The sequence below is a fragment of the Anabrus simplex genome, chromosome 9, assembly GCF_040414725.1.
Source record: "Anabrus simplex isolate iqAnaSimp1 chromosome 9, ASM4041472v1, whole genome shotgun sequence".
Classification (NCBI taxonomy): domain Eukaryota; kingdom Metazoa; phylum Arthropoda; class Insecta; order Orthoptera; family Tettigoniidae; genus Anabrus; species Anabrus simplex.
In genome coordinates this window covers 128,651,044-128,670,788 of record NC_090273.1, presented here as the reverse complement: position 1 = coordinate 128,670,788, position 19,745 = coordinate 128,651,044, and the positions used below count along the sequence as shown (strand labels likewise).

The following is a 19,745-nucleotide window of genomic DNA, read 5'->3' as shown; positions in this document are numbered from 1 at the left end:
TGAGCTTGGCTGTTTGCAACACCACCATGATGATTTCCTTTTACATTGAGAAGATGTTCAAAATATTCCCTTCACCTCTCCAGTGATTCCCTGGGATCTATTATGAGTTCACCTGAATTACTCAAAACACTGTTCATTTCATTTTTCCCTCCCTTCCTAAGATTCTTTATTACTGTCCAGAAAGGTTTCCTTGCTGCTTGACCTAGCCTTTCCAGGTTATTACCAAAATCTTCCCATGACTTCTTTTTGGATTCAACAACTATTTGTTTCGCTCTGTTTCTTTCATCTACATACCAATCCCTATCTGCCTCGGCCCGTGTTTGGAGCCATTTCTGATAAGCCTTCTTTTTAAGTTTACAGGCTGCTCTCACTTCATCATTCCACCAAGATGTTCGCCTTTTCCCATCTTTACACACAGTTGTTCCTAGGCATTCCCTTGCTGTTTCTACTACAGCATCCCTGTATGCCACCCATTCACTTTCTATATCCTGAACCTGCTTACTGTCTACTGTTCGAAACTTCTCACTAATCATATCCATGTACTTCTGTCTAATTTCCTCGTCCTGGAGATTTTCTACCCTTATTCGTTTGCAGACAGATTTCACTTTCTCTACCCTAGGCCTAGAGATACTTAGTTCACTACAGATCAGATAGTGGTCTGTATCATCGAAAAATCCCCGAAAAACTCGTACATTCCTAAAAGATTTCCTGAATTCAAAGTCTGTTAAGATATAGTCTATTATGGATCTGGTACCCCTAGCCTCCCATGTGTAGCGGTGAATAGCCTTATGCTTGAAGAATGTATTCGTAACAGCTAAACCCATACTAGCACAGAAGTCCAGCAAACGCTTCCCATTCCCATTAGCTTCCATATCTTCCCCACATTTACCAATCACCCTTTCGTATCCTTCAGTTCTATTCCCAACTCTCGCATTGAAATCGCCCATTAGCACTATTCTATCCTTGCTGTTGACCCTGACCACGATGTCACTCAATGCTTCATAAAACTTGTGAACTTCATCCTCATCTGCACCCTCACATGGTGAATACACAGACACAATTCTTGTCCTAATTCCTCCCACTGACAAATCTACCCACATCATTCGCTCATTTACGTGCCTAACTGAAACTATGTTGCGTGCAATGGTATTCCTGATAAAGAGCCCTACCCCAGACTCTGCCCTTCCCTTTCTAACACCCGTCAAGTACACTTTATAATCTCCTATCTCTTCCTCCTTATCTCCCCTTACCCGAATATCACTTTCTCCTAGCACTTCCAAATGCATCCTCTTTGCTGACTCAGCCAGTTCTACCTTCTTTCTTCCATAAGCGCCATTAATATTGATAGCTCCCCATCGAATTCCATTTCGTTCGCCAAATTGTTTCCAAGGAGTCCCTCGCCTGTCAAATGGGAGTGGGACTCCGTTACTCCCATAGGTCCGAGGCTTGCTTAAAATGTTCTGAGTTCGGTAAATTCATGAAGCAGGATGCTGCCCTACTTGCACATAGTCCAAGTGAGGATCTCTCCTATAACGGGTTATGGACCACCGGTGAATTGTATAGTCCTAGCCGCCTGAGCACAAGGAGGGCCACGACTCAGAATATGTCCGAGATGCCCACTCCCATTCCATAGCAACTGGTATCCCGACTCTCAGGACCACTTACTAGGCCACTCAGCCGTTGCCCATGGTTCACGAACTAGGACGTGACTACAGTAACCCACAAATTCTAAACAAATGTTCATATCAAGGCAAAGTTGATGCACAGTGGGCATGTATATAAGTAACATTCATATGAAAAGCAGTAGACGTCAATATTACGGGTTAAAATTAAATCCATAAGGTAGTCGAAAGAATGTGATTCGGATATTGAGCGTTAAAGGGTTGGTCGTACCTGATAAATAATTTGAAAAAATCCATACCTCACACTGTAAAGATTCATCAGATGCTGAAGTTAGCCAATCAGATCGCTCCGCGGACGAATTCAAATGGCTTTGCGAAGCGGTGTGGCCTAAGACCAGCTTGAGGGTCGTGCAGACAAATCAGCACCAAATACATTTCTTTTCTTTACAATTTGCTACGTCGCACCGACACAGATAGGTCTTACGACGACGATGGGATAGGAAAGTCCTAGGAGTTGGAAGGAATCGGCCGTGGGCTTAAGTAAGGTACAGCCCCAGCATTTGCTGGTGTGGCAATGGGAAACCACGGAAAACCATCTTCAGGACTGCCGACGGTGGGATTCGAACCCACTATCTCCCGGATGCAAGCTCACAGTCGCGTGCTTCTAACCGCACGGCCAAATCACCCGGTGGTCAGCAGATTATGAGGTGTCGTGTGATCGACACGAAGAATCTTTTCGGCTGTTATTCTTGCCTTTCTAGACCGGAACCCCTGTCTCACCGTCAATAGCTCAATAAATCCGCAATTGTAATCACGTAAGCTGAATCAGCCCTCAGATCCAGGTAAATATCCTTGACTTTGCCGGAAATGGAACACGGGGCCTCCAGGTACGATGCAATCACGCTAGCGCTATACCGCGCGGCCGGCTCCGATATTAGCAGGCAACGCTAAACCTCACGTCTCGTTGAGAACTTTCGTAACAAAATCAGTGTGACCTACAGTATGAAATATTCCCGCATTCATTATATAGCTCTGGCTTTTCACCTCATGTTTCTATATCATCTCTTAAGACATTTCTTAAATACGGTTTGATAAAGACCTTCGGGGACTTCATTCCTTCCTTCCGGGAGTTGCGTATCTTTGAGGACTGGACTGAGGGCTTGCGAAACGTTTACAGATGGAGTATTTTGAAAGGAAGCGTAGGAAAGTTTTCTTCATTCAAGAACTCAGTAGTTGTGAGTGAGAGGCACGAAAAAGGAACCTTTTTTTTTTTTGCTTTAAAGAGAAAAATGCCGTGCTTTTGTTATTTCTAAGTGGTTTTTAAGTTTATATTCTTGGTATGCCAACGGCCGTAGCCGTGTTGAAACACCGGATCCCGTGAGATCTCCGAAGTTAAGCAACATTGGGCGTAGTCAGGATTTGGATGGGTTGCCACGCGCTGTTGGTGGGGGGTAAGGGAATGGAGGAGCGGAAAGTAACTGGCCACCCTACCGCACGTAAACTCCGGCTCAGGAACACCTCTGCGGAGGCTCGGACCTGCCTTCGGGCAGAATAACCCTTACCATTCTTGGTCTAAGTCTTTTCTGAGTTCGTATGTAGACAACAATGTTTTAATGTATTCCTTTCAATATTTGAAAAAGAAGGGTGCGATACCTTCGGAGGCTCATTTTCTTCCAACTACCGGGTGGACAAAACAAAACAGTCCCGGAAAATATTTATAGCACTGACGCGGAATTGGCAATTGTTAATGATCAAGAGAATTGTCCATCACAGGAAATGCTGCAAACCTTGATTTCGATGCAACAAACGATTGCTGTCACATGTCTGCGTGTGCGCATCACCCGCATGCTCTGTACCTCGCCGTGTCATTACGTGTGAGCGATTGCGAGGAGCAGACGTGTTTGGTGACGAGTTGAATGCAACACAAAATGGCCCTCACCATAAAACAGCGCGTGTTCATTGTCGAGCGTTGTGCGAATGATGTTTCGTGGAAAACCTGTGCGGAACTCTTTGTGCAAGAGTTCAAGACTGGAAGTGTTTTGGCAATAGCACACACCGCCTTGACAACCTTGTCACGAGTGCATGGGGTGTTCGGTGATGAGAAGACAATTAGGAGAGGCAGTGCAATCAACTGGCCACCTCGATCGCCTGATCTCTCTCCCTGTGATTTTTAACTGAGGGCCAAGTGAAGAATCAGTTGTGTTCTAATAATCCTCACACACTGGAAGAGCTACGACAGAATACTGAAACTGCCACCGCTGCTATTTCTCAACCAGAGCTGCTACATGTGTCTCACAGTGTGATAAATGGAGCACAGCGCTGCATTGTCGCCTCGTCGCATCGCCGTCAACGGTGGCCATTTTCAGCATCTTCTGTGATATTCAAAAACACATCAGTCCTATTATAAATATTTCCGGAAATTTTTTATTTTGCTCACCCTGTATAAACATTGCCTGTGATTACTAGTTACACAGAGACTAAAACTAAATCCGTATTTCTTGTTTTCTAGGCTGAAGCTTTCGTTCTCGTGCATGATGGATCTCTCCAAGTTCCCTCTGGACAGTCAAGTGTGTACAATGGAAGTCGCGAGCTGTAAGTAGCATATCATAATTATCTTTGCTGTGTATTATGCGGTGATCACTGAAGTTCGAAACTTACGTGAAAATCATATTTCATTCCTGACGTCATTTTATCCGAAACCTAAAAAATCGACAGTTCTAGCCCTTCAAGTAAGCAACTCAATGTTGAAAACATCCTAGGGATATTAGCAACGAATTTTAGGTAAATAAAATATAATAAAGTATGAGACTATATTCTTTATAACTAAAAATTACGATCCTTTTCTTAATCATCGTTATCCGGTCGATTACATCACGGCCGACTTGATGAGCCGCTCTAGATGGAATGCAGTAACCTCAGTCTTGTTTGGGTTGGGTTGAAGTTCCATTTGTGGAATTAATCACTCAGTTTCGTTCCTTTTTCGATCAGTTATGTATCCTTTCTCGAAAATTCCCCTGACACTTTTCAAAGGTTTGTTTTTAACATTCAATTTAGACTTTCAGGGAAACTAAGTGCACGGAATTGGCAGAATCACTTTGGAAGGACGTTTAGCACTGGGTAAAGTACATTTTTACGCTTACGTACTTTTGCCGGTTTTTTTTCTGAGCCACAATTTCAAATCCCACCCATTTCGAGAAGTTTCGAATTTTCTAAGGGTCTTGGGTATATCAAGTTCTGTGGAACAAAGTTTTAAGTTTCTAAGATGACATTAATTCATATCTACTTTGAATTTTATACCTACCAATATACATCGCTACAGTTCAAATTTCATTCCTTAGTATTGATGCATTTATAACATTCTGAACATTGTTTCTGTGAATACAAGGGAATTGACATTCACAGCAGCAGTCGAAAAGGGAAGTATGTCCTAAACAGGAAGCAACTCATAATTAGGTTGAGTGACAAACTTCTCTCCCTCTTGATGGTGAAGACACAGCAGATCGCACACCGTCAAATGATACGTGGGCTCTTGTTCACAGTCGAGAGTTGAAATGTTTGTCCAGGTAAATCCCGGTACATCACCTGCCCTTAAGAAAACTACCATATCTGACACCCCCCCCCCACCCCACCTTTCCAAAAAAGTAATGGAGACAACATTTTTTACTGTCTCTAGTGAATAGTTCTGTAAAGTACACCTTGCGCAGGGCCTATCTTCACTACCGACGTGGTTGCTTCTTACTGATAACTAAAGCCCGGATATTTAGGCAATTAGGCTAGGAGGAGGTGTCGCCTAGCCCGATCATCCGCGGTGTAGCGAGAGTACCATAACTTGTAGGAATTCTAATAGATACAGTTAATTATTAATAATTCAGTGAGCACTTGGGTCTGTCACCGAAGTGGCGGATTCCCTATCAGTTCTTTACCTAATTTGTTCTTAAATGAATTCAAAGAAATTGAAAGTGTATCAAACATCTCCCTTGATAAATTATTGCAATCCCTATTTCTTCCTCCTATAAATAAATATTTACCCCCAATTTGTCCACTTGAATTACAACTTTATATTATTATTATTATTATTATTATTATTAATATTATTATATATATATTCGTTTACGGCCATTAGAGACCACGTTAGATAACAATTACATGTTTCTGGAAGCCTTCCTCACAGCCCAGAACTTCAGCATCCTCTCTCTGGCAGCCTGTCTTCTTTCGTCCGTCCACCCACGGTTAAGTTTTGGTTCGTCATGGAATCCCTGAAATCTGTCGATCACTGACCCTAAACTTTGTTCGGTTTGAGATGTCTTCCGAATTTAGTCCCACCTGTCTGAGATCCTTTCTTACCTCCCTGAACCATTTGTCCGACACTTTAGGTCTGCTGTCTAGTATTGTGAAAATCCTTTTCGTTAGTCTCTTCTCATCCATTCTAAATAAATGCCCATAGAATTTAAGTCTCCGTTTTCTCATGGACTCAGTTAGCCTTTCATTGTCTCGGTAAAATTCTTCCCTTCCTCGCAGCCTATACTGTCCATCCACAATCTTTGGACCCATTATTTTGCGAAGGATCTTTCTTTCAAATTTCTCAGCTTCTCTCAGTCCCGCTTTTCCTGTCATTTGGAGGCATTCACTAGCATAAAGACATTCCGTTTTAATCACTGTGTTGTAGTGCCTTAGTTTAGCTCGTCTGGAGATGGTTTTCTTCTTGTATATAGGATATGTCCTACAAAAAGCCGCAGCCATTTTCTCCCGTCTGGTGTTGTTTGCTTCTCTTTCATTTGTTTTCAATTGCACTATTTCACCCAAATACTTAAAGCTATCAACTCTTTCTATTTTACCGTGTTCTGTCTTCAGGTACCGAGGGGCTGTTTTGATGTTTGTTATATATTTAGTTTTTTCGAAAGAAATCTTTAGTCCTGCTTTTTCTGCTTGTAGTTTTAGTACATTCAGCTGTTCTATTGCTGTGTCAGTATTCCTAGATAGCAGCGCAACGTCATCAGCAAAGGCAAGGCAATTAATCATGACACCACTTTTTGACCCTCCAATGTATACTTGGTTAAGTAATCCTTTTCTGTCCAGTTCTTTTTCCCACTCCCGGATAATCTTCTCCAACACACAGTTGAAAAGAATTGGAGACAATCCATCACCCTGCCTGACTCCTGTTTTAATTTTGAACTGCTTGGAGTTCTCTCCCATGAACTTAACTTTCGAATGTGTCCCAGTTAAAGTCTGCTTAATAATTGCTGTTGTTTTGGCGTCAATTCCAAATTCCACTAATATATTGAATAGCACTTCCCTGTCGACTGAATCATACGCCTTTTTAAAGTCTACAAAAACGACTACCAGATCCTTTGAGAGATGATTCTCTAGTACACGTTTCAGACTCCAGATTTGATCAACGCACGATCTTCCCTTCCTAAATCCCGCTTGATACTCGCCTAGTTGATGATCCACTTGTTCCACAAGTCTCCTATGTAGTGCTTTAGAGAGTGTCTTATAAGTTACAGATGTGATGGAAATGCCGCGGTAGTTGTTAGGATCTGCTCTATCACCTTTTTTGTGTAGAGGATGAATGATAGCATTTTTTCAATCTTCAGGGATTACCTCCATTTCCCATATCTTTTCCATTTCTCGCCTTAAAATTGTTATTGCGATTTCTCCACCACTTTTCAGCATCTCTGCTGTGACAGAGTCTTCCCCTGCAGCTTTGTTGTTCTTTAAGTCTGTAATTATTTCACAGAGTTCTTTTTCGTCAGGGGGTATTGAGTTTTCATTCCGTTGCTTTGGATCCTCTTTTGGCCATTTATTTTTAGGTTTTTCGCAGTTCAACAATTTCTCAAAATATGTAGCTAATATCTCACAATTTTCATTCTTATTCACTGCCAATTTTCCATCTTCCCTTCGAAATCCCACGGTAGATGGTTGATATCCATGTATGTGCTCTTTAAAGGTCCTATAAAAGTTTCTAGTATTGTTCTTCTTAAATTCCGTGTCAATACTTCGAATTTCTTCAGATATTTGATTCCTTTTGGCTTGCCGGAGGATCTTTGCTGTCTGTTTGCGTACCTCTTTGTATGTCTCAAATTTATCTTCTGTTTTATCTGCGTACCATGCTTTATAGGCTGCAGCTCTCCTATCAATTGCTACATCACAGTCTGTAGTCCACCATCGGTGTCTGCGAGTTCGTCGCAATGGTGCAACATCCTTAGCTATATTAGCCATATTCTCTCGAATATCCTCACAAGTCTCCATTTTCTTCTCCCGCATACGTCTTTGAAAGTCGTTTCTGTTTTCTTGAAGTTTTTTATGGTTTACTTTTATTGACGCATTCGGAGAGAGTCTCTTCTTGTTTAGCGGTAACGGCTTGAATTTTATGCGGGTCAAGAAGTGATCAGAGTCAAGATTTGCTCCTTTCCGTACTACAACATTCATAATTTCTTTAGTGTTTCTCCTTGAAATTGCAACATGGTCCAGTTGATATTCACCTAGGTCTTTCCGTGGAGCGCACCACGTTTTCTTTTTCCTTGGCAGTCTTTTGAAGTACGTGGACATTAATTTAAGATCGAATGTCTCACATAAGTCAATAAGTCTCTTCCCATTCGTATTTGTTCTGGTGTGAGCTGGATAACCACCTACTATTTTTCGGAACTGACGTTCTTTCCCAAACTGCGCGTTGAAATCACCCATCAGAATTTTGACTTGATTGCTTGGCGTCTTTAGCAATTCATTCTCCAATTGATCCCAGAATATTTTCACCTTATCAGGATTGTTTCTATTGTCTTTATTTATGGGGGCGTGTGCATTGAATAGTGTGTATCTCTTGTTTGCACATTTCAGTGTTAGAGTGGAGAGTCTATCAGAAGGAGAAGAGAAGTCCGTTACGGAGTCAATAACCCTTTTGTTTACACAAAATGCTGTGCCAAGTTGCTGCAGATTTCTTCCAATTTTTCGTCCAGGTTTACCCTTAAAGATTCTATAATTTTCTGAATCAAACGTATTAATATCAGTAAAACGCGTCTCTTGCACTGCTAGTATTAGAATATTCTGATTTTCCATTTCATCCAAAGACCGTTTTAATTTCCCCGTCCTAAGTAGAGTCTGTATGTTGATAGTTCCAAAATAGTGATGTTTCTTTGTCCTTAGATTTTGTTTTAGGTTAGTCGTGTTTGTCGTTAGTACGTCATCAGTCTGGCTACCAGATGGCTCCGACTCCATCTTGCATGTTGGTACAAGCTCCCCAGAATCCGAAGGCTTGTTTGCGCCGCCTGGTGCGACGGTGGATTTCCATTGCTGGGTACCACCTGGGGTAGTTTTCCTTGAAAGTGTTTCCATCATGCATAATGTTACCTCATGGTAATGCTTGGTGGGACAGATTACTCTGTCCGTGGTTAGAACTACGGTTGTTAGCCGTAGAGCCAGTTCTTCCGCCCTCTCAGCCGTTGGGAAATATCCTCATCCGCCATCGAGACCGTTGACTGCAGACCTTTTTGCCTCAGTTGATCCGCGGGTGTTTATTTGGCTAAGCCTTATTCACACACCTGTCCTGCATATCTACAGGAACATTCCCTATCAGCCATATGGGACGCGCCGTGTCGGGGTTGAGGCCCTACGCCCCAGTGTCTTCCGTGAAGTTATGCCAAACACTTACTCAGTTCAGTACGTGACCCCCACGGAAGCTAACCGGGCACGGATTATTATTATTATTATTATTATTATTATTATTATTATTATTATTATTATTATTATTATTATTATTATTATTTTACTTATGCCTTTGAATGTGGTTAAGTTAGAGCTCATGGCCCTCTCTTACATAACCACAACATGTACACAATCACATAATTTGAAAAAAAAATACTATATACAGTCTTTGCCTTTGCTGGCGAGATGTAGTGTTTACAGTGCACTATGTCTTCTGGTACGGGCTAGAATAAATTTGTTACTTTCATTGACCTGTCTCAGTCTCATCCTTGGCTTTGACAACATGAAAGTGATTGAGGTATGAGTGATGCCAGTAATACCATTCCTTATGCAGCCAGTCCCTGTTATGAATGGTGCGAAAATATCGCTCATAGGGTCGGTTGGTGCATACACTTCAGTGGGCTTGGGAAACTGATATGTAATAGGAACTTCTGGCTCGGTGAGGAAAGCAACGGGAAACTACCTCACTCCTCATTTCCCTAGTATGCCTCTTCAATGACGCCTAGGCTGTCTATGACAGCTGTTTGTGGAACTGTGGAGGATCAAACCAGCCTTCGGGCTGAATACCCAACATACAACATCTAGAGTCTGTAGAAACTACCTAAATGAATGGAATAAAATAGTATTATAATCATTATTTAGTTAATGATTAATATTAGCGACATCACCTAACAATAGATCTGCATTACACATGCTCTCATTCACTCTTAACAATCGTACACACTGTTTGCGTGTATTAGAAGGAAGCTCGACGAGACAGTTTAAATGAGGTTGTTGAAGTGCTATTACGTATACTGTCAGGGGGGAGTATTCCATAGCCTTGCTCCAGACAGCTGTACACAGATGAGTGATTAACCGGTACCATAATGGTAGAAGTCGATCTGATATTATGTCCGTGGATAGACGAGAGAAATGTAAAATCTGAGGATAGATATTCAGGTGTAGACTTGTTCAGAAGTCGAAATATTAGTGTTGCAGTTTGTAGGTTTCTTAGTTTAACAATTTTCAGCTAGGATAGCTTCTCATAATGAGGGGATATTAGGTATCCTTATGTTCAAAGAAAATACAATGCATGAGTTCATTATCCTTGTGAAGTTTCCTTGTTTTTTTCTACAGTTGCATCGGTTAGTACAACATCACAATAATAAATCACTGGAGAAACGTGTGTTTGAATAAGTATTTTTGAATAAGTGTTATTTTCATGCTATGTGGAAGAATGGATTGTTTATTTATTATGGGATGTGTTAGTCATAACGGCGCCTAGGATTTTCCTTGCAGACTTCTGAAAATGTATAGCTTCACCACAGAGCATCAGAGTAGGCAGATGATCGATGTTTAGGGTATTTAAAAGCCTAATTTCCTAGTTTTTTAAAATTTCTTTCAGGCGTATTCATCTGATAATTTCACTCCAAGCAATCTCTCGAATGACAGCTTGAAAAATTCCACTTAATGTCCGGCTCCATGGCTAAATGGTTAGCGTGCTGGCTTTTGGTGACAGGGGTCCCGAGGTCGATTCCCGGCAGCGTCTGGAATTTTAAGCATTAGTTAATTTTGCTGGCATGGGGGCTGGATGTATGTGTCGTCTTCATCATCATTTCATCCTCATCACGACGCGCAGGTCGCTTACAGGTGTCATATCAAAAGACATGTCCTCGGACACTCCCGGCACTAAAAGCCATTTCATTTCATTTCATTGCATTTCATTTCATTGCATTTCGCTTAGTCGAGCAGGTCTTGTCATTACTTCCAAGTTTTCCCAGCCCAAGATTTGCGGTATTTTCGTAACATTACTGCTTTGTCGGGAATTACCCAGAACAAATCGTGCTGATTTCCTTTCAACGTTTTCCAGATCTAGTATCAAGTAATCCTGATGTGGGTCCAATATACTAGAACCATACTCTAATTGAGGTCTTACCAGTGACTTCGCTTTACATCATTACTACAACACGTAAATACACTCATGACTATATGAAGAGATCAATAATGTTATTTATGTCCCACTAACTACTTTCACGGTTTTCGGAGACGACGAGGTGCCAGAATTTAGTCCCGCAGGAGTTCTTTTACGGGCAGGTAAATCTACGGACACGGCGCTGACGTATTTGTACACCTTCAAATACCACGCGACTGAGCCAGGATCGAACCTGCCAAGTTGGGGTCAGAAGGCCAGCGCCTCAACCGTCTGAGCCACTCAGCCCGGCTATGAAGAGACCTGTAATCCTTATTTACAATCCCGTTTATGTGTATACCCCAGTGAAGACCTTTCCCTACATTAACACCTGGGTTCTTACCGTGATCCCGATTAGTTACTATCATCCCATCACCACAGTAATTAAAAATAAACAGGACTTCTACTCTGCATAAAACTGAAAACCTGACTTTTCTGTCGGTTAACCATCATGCCATTGTCTGCTATCCATCTCACAACCTTGCCTAGGTCTTTTAGCAGTCACACACAATCCTGTAACTTATTTGTTACTCTATACAGTAGAACATCATCCGCAAAATGCATTATCTGTGTTTCCAATTCCGAACCCCTAATGCTTAAGATTTAATGATAACTGAAGTATAATTAATAAAAAGTGTCAAGGTTATATTTTATAAGGTCATAGAAACTACAAACATTTGTAAAATAAACCCTCGAAGTGCTATCGTCTCACTACGAGACGATTCGGATCCCAGCTGAAGTGCTATCGTCTCGCAGTGAGACGATTCGTAAGAATTTAATTTCGCAGCTAGAATATTCCTAAAATTGATTGTTATACCGATTTTAGCAGTTATATCCATTTTACTGCGAGATGATAGCACTTCAGCTGGGATCCGAATCGTCTCGTAGTGAGACGATAGCACTTCGAGGGTTAAAGAAGATTTGTGTTCAAATGAACCTCCCGTTGCTCTCCTAGTTCCTCAACCTTACACGAAACAGAACGTTTTCGTGAAAAGGAAAGGCCTACTCAGACTTCGTAACATTGGTCGATCCGTTCATAATTATTGATTTCTAAAATATCTACGCTACGTCCTGGGAGTTGCTCACCAGGAAGTGGATACGTTTTGACACGAAATAATCACTTCCAGAGATGCCCAAAACACTGATTTTCACCCAACATACAATAAAAAACGAGGTTAATTTTGGAGGCAATGGCAATTTCCGTCTGAGTTCTGAGAATACGTACAATTGAAGCCTTTTCCTTCCATCCTTCAGAGACTTACAGTATATGGTGATGGATTTGTTTTGCTTTTGCTTCCTCAATTCATTCGCAGCCTTTTCATTTCTAATCTCAAGCTTTTATTTGGTTTAAATTTTACTACTGCATTTTGACAATATATTCATAGTCTATAATTTTGATTCAATAGTTACGCTCTTCCAGATAAAGGTACAAAATTCACGAGACTAAATATAATTTCGTCATTAATTATTCACCTTCTGTGTTGTCGATTAAAATTTAAATCCCCCATAATACAAACTGCTGTTGGTCTCTATTCACTGATAAACACAATTCTGTTGTTACCCGATAAGCTAAACGCACAAAATAATCTCTTGATTTCACCATTTGAACTTTATCTTCAAAAGCATTTGATTACGAACTATCGACGATGCTTTATAGTCTCCGCGATTTTTTTATAGTCCTATCTATTTACTGCACCCTTCCATCTAATGACAGAGTTTTGGATAAAAAATTTGACATTTATAAAGCTGAATTCCTCCTCTATTTAACGATATGCATTCTCTATAATTCTTAAGCTTATTTGATAAGTACACGTACTTAATTTTCATTTTCTTCATCTAATATACATATTACGCGTCACTAGGTTGCTATAACATGCCTATGTACACACTAGCATGTGTATCCGTTTTTCGCATGGAAATTTGTAATGGATAACATGTTTCCTTCATGAATGTATGCGAAGTTACATGCCCCTATTCGAACGTTTAATACGGCATGTTGAACTGATATTTTTCTCCGAAAGCACGTGCCAGTCACGTAAAGTAGGATAGGACGATTACGGAGTTTATTGTACGGAACAGTTCATGTTCCGAAGTTGTGTGAAATTCTCCCTGCTTCTTGGTTATACAGTATATTGTTGTTCCTCTGACCACTGGAGTGAGGATGTGCCTCAAGACTCACGAAATCCATCGTTAATAATAACCCCCTTATTATCTGTTCTATCGTCCGACTCGTTGGCTGAATGGTCAGCGTTCTGGCCTTCGGTTCAGAGGGTCCCGGGTTCGATTCCCGGCCGGATCGGGGATTTTAATCATACATACATACTTAACCCTTTAGGTCCATAATGAGGGATACCTAACTTCCTTACCTATCAGCAAAGTTCATGAGATCTGTCTCTTGGGTCGTATCGGGTTCTTCGTCACTTGCTGAGGTAAAGGTAGGGTTCAGTAATTCTAATCTATCTACTGGAATGAAAGGTCTGTTTAAAAGATTCCTATTTATTCAGGAAAATTCTGAAGCATTCTGATATATCAATGGTATCATAGAAGTCAATTGTGTCCACTGGACACCACAATCATTTTTACATAAACGTCAGAACACTGGTGTGAGACTTTAACGTAACTGCCTGACGGGCATTCATACTAGAAACCATTGTCTCAATTATTAATCATTTAAGAAAGGAAAGTCTGGAAATCCTTAAATTCGGCTTCCATGTGAGACCACATGTACCATCATAGTGATTCGTTATGGTCCAGCCCTCGTAACACGAACTTTGGACTCTGGGTATAATTAAGGCAGTCCAATTGGTGTGTGCCACACAGTGGTTCTACGGCATGGACCCTTAATTGAATCGATGTGACCTGCGTCTATGTCATGGACCGACATCTAATCTTCTAAGTTACTTTATAGTCATTGTGGATGATGACCGCAAGGAAATGATGCTACAATGGCATATGGCCCTAATCCAAGTCACTGAGGTTGATGACCCCCTGACCATCCAAGTTTCTAGGCTGAAGGCTAAACACAATTAAGTTACATCGGTTGATGACCAAAGTTTCCACTTTACTATCCCCAGCACATTCACTGCTCAATCAATCAAAGTTCAATAATTACAACAATAGCAATGCTCACAAACTTTGTGGCAGTAAAATCCATTTCCTTCGGATATGTCCCTTTAATCGTTACTTTATATTTAAAATATTCCCCACAAAACAAACTAAAATTTCCAGAATGCATCTCCAAGTCATTCGCTTGATTAAAGTTATTTCAAAATGCGGTTTCACTGAATTTAATAATTAAATAAATTTAAATGATTTATCGAAATGTTAAAGAACAGTAAATTTTATCCCCGCGGACTCTGGTTTCTTCACAAATTCCTACGCAGCTGTGATGTGAATTCAATATTGTGATGTTTGTCTGGCTGGAAAAGAATTGTTACATAATTCATGTCCAGTTATATATCTTGTCTCCTGATCTCGCACTTTTAAAATCTAATCTAGTCCTAACCGTTATTAACACTTGGATATCCTAATAATCTACGTACAAACCAAACAACTCGCCATATAATTACGATGTCATATCTCGTCAATACCATTTATGAATTTTGCACACCCCTCACAGACAAACCGATCATCAGAACCATCGCTCTATATTTTGGACAACCCTGAATTTGGTTACTCTGTTCCTTATACTCAAAGTTCGTGATTTCAAACGTTCATTACGTCCCCAATTACAGTATTTCACAATACTCAGATCATTACCGGCTATGAATTTCAACTAAATCCAGCATTTTAATGTTTTCCCTGGCCGAGAATACAGTACAATCTCAATTCCACGCCTGTCCCGTTATCACAGTTGAGGCCTCTCGCCCCCCAAGCTCGCTTGGCAGTTACATGAAACACCCGGTTCGTTCTACCTGACTGACTTCTCAAAATGCTCCCTTTAAACTCTGCCGACATAATTAAACAAATACGATATTCTAACCAACAAAATGCACAGATTATGCTTCAAGATGCCCACACTAATTATACGCGTCGCCAATTAATACCGCTACGGATTTCTATGAATTTCTTTCCATTCTCAACATTATAAAATATTCCTCGGGCTATCATGTCCCTTTCAATGACAGGACTCTAACCTGATTCACAAATCTCATATCAACAAAACTAACCTCTGTTTCCCAGCTCCACAATTATCATCGACAAAGAACTGGAATAAAATCCTCACTAGAAATCTCGACGTCTAATATCGCACAATGCATTAATCATGAATAACTTCGCATAAATGATATCGTATTTAATAACTAAATTTTTACGAGAAATGACTGAAACATTCTACTAGATCTTTTATTGTCAGTCAGACAGTTTAAAATGGGCATAGAAAAACGTTTCTCTCCGTGACCAAATTCATCACCCTAGGTTCTCGCCCGACAGCGCGCTTCCACTCGATTGAAAATGAGTGACCATGGATTATTATTATTATTAACGTCAAATTGCAGACAGAAAAAATTTACGTCGACTGAACATCTTAATTTGGCATCACAAAATATAGGCAGTACACTCACACGGATGACGATCTACATTGGACGTGATATCACTTCGGAATCCTATTCAGTAACTTTTTACAACATTATACGGCACTCGCAAGACTTCAAAATTTTATCCAAGTGGAAAATAAAACAAATGACTCTTTTAGTCGTACTCTCACATTTACAAAACTTAGTAGGGTGACCACTGCGTCGTATATCCCCATTCAAATACACTTTTAGAGATCACGAGACAAGATATAAGAGGTAGTAAGATGGAAAGTCACCTACCCCATGTAGTCATAGGGCTCACCTGTGACCCTGGCATTTTATTTAGCCATTTTTATATTCATGGCTTCACAGTTCATTATTAATTTTCTTCAGGTTTCCTGGAATAAAGCATAAAAAAAAGCAAATACCCTTCACTTGTTTGCTGAGCGCACACGATGGACTATAATCATTTCCGCACACGGATTACTTAATCACATTAGAATTTATTCAGTACTTTGACCGTCCTATCTGGTACAATTATTTCTCTCCAGAAAACTATCTCCTCACGGAGTCAAGACCTAGCCGCAATGGCTGAAATCTGCAGTTAAACTCAGTCTACATTCGTTGTTTGATTTCGCAGAGCAGCTCAACAATTTTTCGTCCGCTTTGTATCACAAATGCCGGAGAAGGAGACTTCGTCATGGCGTCCCTTCATATTTATAGCAGTTACCCCCTCTCTTCGGATCTCTCCCTTTGCCGCCAAGAAAATTTCTATAAATTTTCTGACTTACCTAAACTGTAATTTCAAGAGTTTTGAAAGTGACTACATGCTTGCTACATTTCTGGCGGTAGTGTTCATGGACATTTAAAACTTTTACGGGTTCGATTTGTGAGATGATTGACCCCCTTTGATAGGCACTATATTTTTTTGACTTGGCTTGGGTCGCCATGTACACGCGCTTTGAAATAGTTCACAAAAATCACTTGAGATTCCTCCGCCGTTGACACGTGTGGCTGACGTCACGTACCCCAGAGCGTGGGACCGAAAGTAATCACCTCCTCGTCACGTGTCAAATCCATGCTATCAAGAATCCAACTTTTAATTTCATTGTTAAATTATGCATAATGTTCTTAGGGCACAAAGGTCATGGGTTCAATACATACATTCATTATCATTATAGACTGTTATGCCTTTCAGCGTTCAGTCTGCAAGCCTCTGTGAATTTACTAAACGTCGCCACAATCCTCGATTTGCAACTAGTGTTGTGGCCTCATTTAGTTCTATATCTGTTATCTTTAGATCGTTAGAAATCGAGTCTAATCATCGTAGTCTTGGTCTCTACTTCTCTTACCCTCCATAGCAGAGTCCATTATTCTCCTAGGTAGCCTATCCTCCTCCATTCGCCTCACATGACCCCACCACCGAAGACGGTTTATGCGTACAGCTTCATCCATCGAGTTCATTCCTAAATTAGCCTCTATCTCCTCATTTCGAGTGCCCTCCTGCCATTGTTCCCACCTGTTTGTACCAGCAATCATTCTCGCTACTTTCATGTCTGTTACTTCTAACTTATGAATAAGATATCCTGAGTCCACCCAGCTTTCGCCTCCGTAAAGCAAAGTTGGTCTGAACACAGACCGATGTAAAGATAATTTCGTCCGGGAGCTGACTTCCTTCTTACAGAATACTGAACCATCATTGGTTAATTCCAACGGCTCGGGGGCTGGGTATTTGTGCTGCCCCCAACATCCCTGCAACTCACACACCACACACAACACTATCCTCCACCACAATAACACGCAGTTACCAACACATGGCAGATGCCGCCCACCCTCATCGGAGGGTCTGCCTTGCAACGGCTGCACTCGGCTAGAAATAGCCACACGAAATTATTATTACCTGTTCTATCGAAGAGAGTAAAATTACTCTTAATTCTTCCCGGTAATCCACCTTGAAGTGACATGCACCAAGTGTTCCATGGGACTTGGACTAAAAATCTAGTTTTTGGTAAGCATATCTCATTATCGCCGGCGCCGTGGTGTAGGGGTAGCGTGCCTGCCTCTTACCCGGAGGCCCCGGGTTCGATTCCCCGGCCAGGTCAGGGATTTTTACCTGGACCTGATGGTTAGTTGGAGGTCCGCTCAGCCTACGTGATTTGAATTGAGGAGCTATCTGACGGTCAGATAGCGGCCCCGGTCTAGAAAGCCAAGAATAACGGCTGAGAGGATTCGTCGTGCGGACCACACGACACCTCGTAATCTGCAGGCCTTCGGGCTGAGCAGCAATCGCTTGGTAGGCCAAGGCCCTTCAAGCGCTGTAGTGCCATGGGGTTTGGTTTGGTATATCTTATTATCCCTCATCCGTCGTACGATAAATGCGTACATGACATAAAATAACGGACATAACCTATTCTTAAACACTAATTGTATGCAGTCTTTTGACAGACTTACTTTAAGGAACATATATAGGGAATAATCTTTCTGTAAACGCTAACTCCAAGTGATGTCCCGATGTCATATCCACCTGATAATACAATACTGAATGAGTAGATTACAAATTGCACCTGCATTTGAACTAAGTCCATTGGGACCGTGCGTTAATGATATCTCCCTTATCAGTCCTCCTATCGAAAAGATGCAAAGAATAATATTATTAAAAATTGACTTCCATTAAAGGTGGCCATGCATATTTTGTGGGAGTGTAAAAATCACTGTTTGGATCTTCCTATAAAACCCCAGTCCATTCAGAGATTCAGAAATAACATTGGACTTTAAACCTACCAAAGGATCGGTAGATTCTAAATATGAAGTTTAGTAGAAATATATCTAGTATTTTTCCAGTTATAAGAACTCAGACAAACCGGCAAACAGACAGACACCAAAACTAAAATGTATGCAGATGGTCATTATTACACCTGAAACGGGTAACAGTACGAAAATTTCGCCCAAATATTCAATGTACAGACACACGCTCGTTACGATTTTATTTATATAAAATAAATAAATAAATAAATAAATAAATAAATAAATAAATAAATAAATAAATATGGTGTCAAATTTCCCATTGGGAAAATCAAATTATAAAAAATGTCTCATACGTCTCTCGGTCATGACCAACCATCAAGGGTTGCCAAGTAACATCGCGTCACACTTTTGTATGGCCTCCTTGCCTCTCTTAGGAGACGACTAAAAGGGGCCCGCGGAGCTCTTGACTTGGGAGCGTTGGTTGGCGACCACAGGGCCTTCAGTTGAATACTGGCATTGCTTCTACTTACTTAGTTTAATCTATCTTATCCGACCTCTCTTGGTCAACTCTTATTCTCTTCCGACTCCGATGGTATTAGAGAATTCGGGGCCTAGGGAGTCTTTCATTTTAACGCCCTTCGTTGCCCATGTCTTTCTTTAGCCGATACCATCATTTTTTGAAGTTTCTCCCTCTGATTAGTATTAATAGAGGATGGTTGGCCAGTTGTACTTCCTCTTAAAACAGTAATCGCCACCACCGCAAGCACTCTCAGATGACCCCCCTGCCATAAATCATAATTATGTCAAAATGTTTTGCATCACCTCGGACCAAAGAGTTCCCGAGAAAGCGAGAGACATACAAAAGTACCATACCAGCATCAAATACGCCCAAGAAAAGAACGAATGAGAATCTCTACAACAATATAGCTTTGCGTTCTAAATTTCATTTATTAAGTACAGCACACCCCAGTATTTTTAATACCGAGTAACACGTCCCCTTGAATTGATGCGTGCTTGAATTCGTCGTGGCATACTGCACACTAGTTCATCAAGGTAAAGTTGGTCCAAACTATCCCCGCTCCTCAATAGTGCCTCTGCGTAGATCTGGCAGATTGATTGGTGGGTCGTGATGTCCATAAACAGCCTTCTTTAATTTATCACAGCCATGTTCAATGGGCAAGACTTCTCTTCTACCCTGTCCTGTCCCTCGCTCTTTCC

General features: G+C 41.0%; 1 protein-coding gene across 1 annotated transcript in view; it reads left to right on the top strand.

Moving 5' to 3' along the window:
• The window catches only part of LOC136880906 (glycine receptor subunit alpha-3), a 733,896-nt gene that overhangs the window by 672,080 nt on the left and 42,071 nt on the right, over positions 1–19,745 (top strand). Inside the window, exon 5 of the mRNA XM_068229231.1 lies at positions 4,132–4,214. Within this exon, the coding sequence (XP_068085332.1) occupies positions 4,132–4,214 (83 nt within the window). The remainder of the gene's footprint in view (positions 1–4,131; positions 4,215–19,745) is intronic.